At 50.4% G+C, this 7,747-nt stretch overlaps 1 protein-coding gene across 1 annotated transcript; it reads left to right on the forward strand.

Moving 5' to 3' along the window:
• The first annotated feature begins 2,642 nt into the window (after positions 1-2,642).
• LOC119802244 (chymotrypsinogen B) lies at positions 2,643-7,139 on the forward strand. Its single transcript, XM_038313192.1, has 7 exons — positions 2,643-2,694; positions 4,970-5,073; positions 5,160-5,239; positions 5,334-5,412; positions 5,641-5,821; positions 6,502-6,635; positions 6,978-7,139. The coding sequence occupies exons 1-7, from the start codon at positions 2,643-2,645 to the stop codon at positions 7,137-7,139; spliced, it is 792 nt and encodes a 263-aa protein (XP_038169120.1).
• The last annotated feature ends 608 nt before the right edge of the window (positions 7,140-7,747 follow it).

Below are 7,747 nucleotides of genomic sequence, written 5' to 3' on the forward strand. Positions count from 1 at the left end.
CACCAGTCAAATACTGGGAACCAAACTCTGGTCATCTGGGAGAACAGCACATGCTCTTAACTGCTGAGTCATCTCTCCAGTACCTTATGTCATATTTTTAAAATCTTATCTAGGGGGCCTGGAGAGATGATGGCTCAGCAGTTAAGAGCACTGGCTGCTCTTCCAGAGGACCCGAGTTCAATTCCCAACACCCACATGACAGCTCATAACCGCATGTAACTCCAATTCCAAGGGGATCATACACCTTCACACAGATACACATGCAGGCAAAACATGCATGCACATGAAATAAAAATTCTTTTTTTAAAGATTGACCTATATGTTATGTATACAGTGTTCTGCCTGCATATATCCTTACAGGTCAGAAGAGGGCATCATATTTCATTACAGATGGTTGTGAGCCACCATGTGGTTGTTGGGAATTGAACTCAGGCCCTCTGGAAGAGCAGGCAATGCTCTTAACCTCTGAGCCATCTCTCCAGCCTGAAATAAAAATTCTTTAAAAAAAAAAGTCTTAGCTAGGGCTCTCCAGCCCCTAGGCTATCCTTACAATGTGCAGGCCTCTGCCTCCATGGTGCTGGGATTATAGACATGTGTTGTGATAGCCGCCCTGCTGGCTTTCTGTCAACGGCCTGGGCAGTTAGGGCCTGGGCAGCACCCTCAACGGCAGCTGCAGCTCCACCACCAAGCTCCTTCCTTTGTCCCCCTCATCATGGCTTCATAGTCTCACTGCTTTAGTGGCCCCGTCCATCTCTGGCTTCTCCATCTGCTCTGGAACCTCAGCCTGGAACAGTGCCTGACCACAGGAGAGACGGGACTTGCTTGCCGACTGTTGAGATCAGCCTGTCCTTCATGCCAGTGTGCCCTTCACACCTGTCTCAGTTCCCCAACCGTGGCAATAGAAGAGTTTGTTCTCGGTGTAATTCTGTGCAGAAATAATGGCTCATCTTACAGAAACAAAGCTCTGGGCTTTGTGGGTAGAAGTGTTTGCCACCAACCCTGACAATCTGAATCCTGTCCCTGGGACCCCCATGGTGGAGAGAGAGAACTGACGCTTATAAGTTGCCCTTTGACCTCCACATGTACACCATGCCACATATGCGTGCCTCCCCCATATGTGAATAATTGTCATTTTTTAAAATGTGTGTTGCTGTTTTGCCTGCATGTCTGCCTATGCCCCACAGGCATGCAGTGCTCAGAGAGGCCAGAAGAAGGCGCTGGATCACCTGGAACTAGGATTTCAGATACTTGTGAGCTGCCATGTGGGTGTTGGGACTCAAACCTGGGTCCTCTGGAAGAGCAGCCATGCTCTTAATCCCCAAGCCATTACCCAAGTACAATAAATATGTCTTCTTTTTTTTTAAATATTTGTTTATTTATTATGTATACAATATTCTGTCTGTGTGTATGCCTGAAGGCCAGAAGAGGGCACCAGACCCCATTGCAGATGGTTGTGAGCCACCATGTGGTTGCTGGGAATTGAACTCAGGACCTCTGGAAGAGCAGGCAATGCTCTTAACCTCTGAGCCATCTCTGTAGCCCTAAATATGTCTTCTTGAAAAGAAACTAAAACTTTACCCAAATACAGACTTTCCTCCTCCTTCTTTACTTATTTATTTATTATGTATGCAATATTCTGTCTGTGTGTATGCCTGCAAGCCAGAAGAGGGCACCAGACCTCATTACAGATGGTTGTGAGCGACCATATGGTTGCTGGGAATTGAACTCAGAACCTCTGGAAGAGCAGTCAATGCTCTTAACCTCTGAGCTATCTCTCCAGCCCCTCCTCCTCCTCCTTGACAGGCTCTCAAGTAGCCCAGGCTATCCTAGAACTTGCTTTGTAGCTGAGAGTGACCTTGAACTTCTGATTCTCTTGCCTTCACCCCTGGAATGCTTAGATTATAGTCTCCACCACCAGGGTTTGACGTGGTGGGGGTTGAACCCAGCGCTTCCTGTGTGTTAGGCAGGCACTCCCAGCCCCAAGGCTAATTCCACAGGTTGTGAATTATCACAGGAAGGAATCCACTGATCACGATAGACACACCAGGGTTACTGTCCTGTTGTCTAGGGCCATTCCTGTTCCTCCTCTCCACCCTCAGACTGGTTGGTGGGACTAGGAACAAGGTGATCCCTGGGTAATCCTGACTGGCCGTGTAACCAACATTTGTGGTCATGGGTCAGCCATCCGCTCAGGGCTCCCAATTACCAGCTTCTTTGAATCCATCCTGGGACTGCCTTCATTTAAGAACTAAAAGCTTCTCTGTGTCATCAGGATGGGCACTAAGTCTCCTAGCCCCCCTCCAAGGAAGAATGCAGGCGCAGGGCTCTGCTGGGCATGTGCTCCCGGTCCAGCAGGATCTTGTCCACAGGGCCTTAGGGATGTTGGGCACCACCAAGGCTCATGGGCATTGTTCTATCAGGACGGCTGTCCTTTTCCCATGGGTTGGGCATTACAGGCTAAGAGCCAAACTAGACTGTGATAAGGGGCTTGGCCACCACTTCTGTCCAAGGTCTCTGGATAACAAGGAGGGTAGTTCTTGGACCAAGTTGGCGAGGGTCACAGGGACTGGGCAGGGCTTGAGGACTCTAGGGGATATAAAAGAGTCTCAGAGTAGGCAAGCCTCATTTTCCTCCCCAACACCATGGCATTCCTTTGGCTCTTGTCCTGCTTTGCCCTTGTGGGGGCCACCTTTGGTAAGTGTTTGGGGCTCAGGCTCCATCAGAGGGAGAGGAGACAGAGGGGGTTTATCCTGGAAGAGCTGATCCCCTCCCCTTCCTGTTTGAATCAGGACCAGCACCCTGGAACCTCAGGGAGGACGGGGATCCTTCTAGGACTTTCAGGGTCCTTACACCCTGCTTCAGGAACAAAATGACCAACCAGGGCCCAGCGTGGCCTATAGACCCCGATGTGGCTGAAGAGGGGGTACCGTGGCACATAGGAGTCAGCTGCCTGTCTCTGGGGGGTGGGGCTTAGTTACCATGCTGGCAAATGCTAGGCATTCTGTTTTCTTTCTGTTGTTTGCTTTTTTTGTTTTGTTTGAGATAGGGTCTCACTCTGTAGCCCAGGTTAGCCTAGAATTCATTGTGCAGCCTAGGCAGGTTCAAACTTGGAGCAATCCTTTTGCCTCAGCCTTCCAAGTATTTAGGTTAAAGACTTAATGCCAGCCACCACCTCCATCTTAAGATTTTGCTTTTCATTTATAAAACGAAGAAAATAATGAGTAAAGACAAAAGGGGAGAGATTAGCACATGCCTGCCTGGAGTCTTAGCACTTGGGAAATAAGGCTTCCTGCAGAGAGGCTCTTACGTAGTTCATCCTGACCCTCCTGCCTTCATCTCCCAAGCACCAGGGTGACAGACATGCAGGATCACACTCAATTTCACAAGAATCTCTACCCCTCCCATTTTGTCTTCAATTGCTGTTGCTTGCTTTGTTCTGAGACCCCCATCTCACCCTGTTGCTCAGCCCAGCAACTCTTGGGCTCAAGCAATTCTCCTGCCTCAACCTTCAGAACAACCGTGACTAGAGGCATTTGTTACTATTCCAGCCTACTCTTTTCCTTTATGTGGGTGCCAGGGATCCGAACTGAGGCATCATGCAAACACGAAAGTTATTACCCTCTGAGCCATCTCCTCAGCCTCTGTAGCCCCGGCTGTCCTGGAACTCACTCTGTAGACCAGGCTGGCCTCGAACTCGCAGAGATCCTCTTGCCTCTGCCTCCCGAGTGTTAAAGGTGTCTGCCACCACTGCCCGGCCAAATGCTTCTTTTTAAATGATAACTCAGATTCAGACAAGTTTTCCTTTGTTCCCTCCCTGACCCTATTCCGAGTCATTCCTCTTCAGGCTTCTACAAATACACTACATATTTATAAATTCATAAGCAAATAGCCTTAAAATTACATAAATAGTACTTGACTGTCAGTTTTACAACATGCTCTTTTTCTACTCAATGTAGATCAAACCATGTTGCCATAGAGACCCAACTCATTCACTTAAATATACTCTGCTGTGAGAATGCATCGCTTTTATTTCTCATTTTGGGGGCTATTATAAAAATGAATTATTGTGACTTTGGGAGGGTATGTCAGTCATCACTGAAGGACCCTGTCCGTTTCCTTGCTTCTGTGCTGGCCCTTGAGCAGGACAGAGAACTCCAGCAGTGCCAAGACTGGTCACAGGGTCACACTGCTCCAACACAGAGACAATCTGAAGCCCCTGTGAAGCTCTGCTGGCCACTGTAACAAGTGTGTCCCGTCATGCCTAAGATGCCTGGCCACTCCCTCTGCTTCTCCCGGTCTTCTGCCGTGTGTTCTTTCACGGTGTAGAATCAAAGTCCCCCTTTCCTCCTCTCTCTCTCTCAACAGAGTTTTACTATGTGGCCCTGACTGGTCTTGAACTCAGAGATCTTCCTGCCAGTCTCCTGAGTGTTGATATTAAAAGGGTGTACCAACACACCTGGCACAAAGTCTGGTTTTCTTAAAAAATTAAGGAAACAAAGTGGGCGATGATGGCATGCTTCTTTAACCGTAGTACTGGGGAAGCAGAGGCAGGTGAATCTCTGAGTTTGAAGCCAGCCTGTTCTACAGAGTGAGTTCCAGGACAGCCAGGGCTACACAGAGAAACCCTGTCTTTAAAAAAAATCCCAAAACAAAACAAAAAATTAAGGAACCAAATTTCATAGGACATAGTTACCAAAATAGGCAGGTACCATAGAAATGACCAGCTCAGAGGCTGAGCCAGACAGTCTAATGGTCCAGTCTGCTTCCTGTTCCTTCTCCTGTGATATGCTTGGACAGGGGCAGCTATGCCTCTTTTCATTCCTGGGAAGATAACTGGGTCAGGAGGCTGTGTGTGAGGGGGACCTCCTAGCCAAGAGGTTAGAAGGGAGCCAGATGTTTGCAGGGCATGGTCTCAGTGGGTCCCGAGTTGGTCGAGGAGTTCTACACCATGACTGTCACTATCCCCCAGGCTGTGGGGTGCCTGCCATCCAACCTGTGTTGACGGGTCTGTCCAGGATCGTCAATGGAGAGGATGCTGTCCCTGGCTCCTGGCCCTGGCAGGTGTCCCTGCAGGTAAGAGGGGGATTTGAGGCACATGAGGGCACATTCTGGGGTGCAGCCCAGGGGTAGCCATTGACCTTCCTCTTTATCTTCCCCAGGACAAGACTGGCTTCCATTTCTGTGGGGGCTCTCTCATCAGTGAAGACTGGGTAGTCACTGCTGCCCACTGCGGAGTCTCGTGAGTCCCAGACTGTCTTGCCTCCATCTTTATTTGGGGTTGGGGAGGAGACGAGACCCATCTTTATCTTCACCCTTATGTGTGTCAATCCTAGGACATCTGATGTGGTGGTGGCCGGAGAGTTTGACCAGGGCTCTGACGAGGAAAATGTCCAGGTCCTGAAGATCGCAAAGGTATGGGCTGCTGCATGGTGAGGAGCTCAGCCTGCAGGCAGAGGGAGCAAGCCCAGCAGGGAAAGCCCCTGGCTGCTCGAAGGACAGGAGCACAGTAAAGCCGGGGCTAGCCTTAGAATTCTCTTCCTGGGTCTGCTCTGATGGGGCCAACAGGAAAGGAGCTTGTCCCCTGGAACTCGCCAGAGCCTGTCTCCTCCTAGGTCTCAGCTGAGTTTCTGGTCCCCACAGGTTTTCAAGAACCCCAAGTTCAACATATTCACTGTGCGCAATGACATCACCTTGCTGAAGCTGGCCACTCCTGCCCAGTTCTCTGAGACTGTGTCCGCCGTGTGTCTGCCCACTGCTGACGATGACTTCCCTGTTGGGACAGTGTGTGCCACCACTGGCTGGGGCAAGACTAAGTACAACGGTGAGCGTGCTGTGGGCTTGCTACCACAGAGGCTGTCCCAGGGTCAGGCTGCCGAGGCCAGGTGTGACCCCCCCGCTCCCATGCTTGCTTGCTTTGTCTAAATGTCAACATTCATACATCTTTCCAGTTCTTAATTTGAAATTTGTTAATTAAAGCTGGGCATGGTGGCACACTTTAGTCTCAGCACTTGGGAGGCAGAGACAGGCAGATACTGTGAGTTCCAGGTCAGCCAGAGCCTACATAATGAGACACTGCCTGAAAAAAAAAATTATTAACTAGCAATCTATAGAAAGTTAACAATTAGTACGTGTCAGTTAAGCCTTCATATTTAAAACTTCCTCAGCACAAACAAAGGATTGCTGATAAGATGGAGAAGAAAGCCCTCAACTCAGCAGGAGGTACTGTTCTCTCTGGGACCCCAGCATGGGTCTCTGAGACTCTAGTGGAGGGGGAGTCATGATGACTTGAAGTCTTACCCGCACTCACTTCCCACAGCGACAAGGTAGGGCTAGGCCTGGGCAGGACAAGGACAATGTGACAGCCATGCTTGAGGCCCAGCCCTGCATGTGGTGGGTCCTGAAAGCAGCAGCCTCACAGATGTCCGAAAGGACTCATGTTGCTGTCTATCCAGTAGGCTGGTGGGCCTAGGGACCCTGACTCTGTTCCCTCTGTCCCTGTAGCCCAAAAGACCCCCGACAAGCTGCAGCAGGCAGCACTGCCCATTGTGTCCACTGCTGAATGCAAGGAATTCTGGGGATCCAAGATCACCGACGTGATGATCTGCGCAGGCGCCAGCGGTGTCTCCTCCTGCATGGTACAGCCTCCCACCCCACCCACTCACAGACCTGCCTAGCCCCGGTCAGGCTAGCGGAGAGCACAGGCCCACAGTGGTCTGTGTTCACACGGCCCTCTGCCCTTATCTGCTGCCCACGAAAGGATGGGCAGATGCCAACAGACACTGCCCACTGCGAGCCCACTCTTGCCACCAGCTCTGTGAGCTGTGTGTGTCTCCTACGTGCAGAGGGAAGCTACCTGCGTAGGTCCCTCTGGGAGTCCATGAGCGCAGCTTGCAGCTCGGAATGTCAGTCCATGGCACCCCACCAGGTCCAGGTATCCTCGTAAGGTCTGAAGACAAGTCCTTTGTCTTTCTCTGCAGGGTGACTCTGGTGGCCCTCTTGTCTGCCAGAAGGATGGAGCCTGGACCCTGGCAGGCATCGTGTCCTGGGGCAGTGGCGTCTGCTCCACCTCCACTCCTGCTGTGTACTCCCGAGTCACAGCCCTCATGCCCTGGGTTCAGCAGATCTTGGAAGCCAACTGAGTCCGTGGTTCTTGCCTCCCCCTTCAAACATCTGCAATAAAATCATCTAATTAGAACACTGACTCTGCGTGTCTTTGTGGTCCAGGGGACATGAGACAGAAGTTATCTCTATTTCCCTCTGAGGAGTCACATATGGCTCCCTTTCTAGGTTACATATACCCTGATGGCCCTTCTTCCTACCTCCTCCGTTCTTAGAACTCCACCCTGGTAAGAACTCTAGCTATTTCTACTAGAACCAGCTAGACCCACAGTGTTTTCTGGAAGGCAGTAGCCCTTGACCAGACTATATTATCCATAGTCCCGGATGATTAGTCATCTTCAGGGCTGTAACAGCCAGATGGTGAACCTTGTGCTGGAGACATTTCTCTGTCTTTAGGTTCCTGCTCCCCACTGCCCAAGAATACACAACCTAACAGCGACCTTCCTTTGTTCCTTCCTTCGTTCCTTCCTTCCTTCCATCCTTCCTTCCTTCCTTCTTTCTCTCTCTCTCTTGTTTTTTTGTTTGTTTGTTTTTGTTTTGTTTTTGAAGACAGGATTTCTTTGCTTAACAGCCTTGGCTGTCCTGGAACTCACTTTGTAGACCAGGCTGGCCTCAAACTCAGAGACCT

This window comes from Arvicola amphibius, chromosome 15, assembly GCF_903992535.2.
Source record: "Arvicola amphibius chromosome 15, mArvAmp1.2, whole genome shotgun sequence".
NCBI lineage: Eukaryota > Metazoa > Chordata > Mammalia > Rodentia > Cricetidae > Arvicola > Arvicola amphibius.

Excerpts from the sequence above, each read along its gene's own strand:
- LOC119802244 (XM_038313192.1), top strand. The coding sequence starts at position 2,643 with ATGGCATTCCTTTGGCTCTTGTCCTGCTTTGCCCTTGTGGGGGCCACC. Across the intron at positions 5,822-6,501 it reads GGGCAAGACTAAGTACAACG|CCCAAAAGACCCCCGACAAG; the intron begins GTGAGCGTGCTG and ends CTGTCCCTGTAG. Across the intron at positions 6,636-6,977 it reads GCGGTGTCTCCTCCTGCATG|GGTGACTCTGGTGGCCCTCT; the intron begins GTACAGCCTCCC and ends CTTTCTCTGCAG.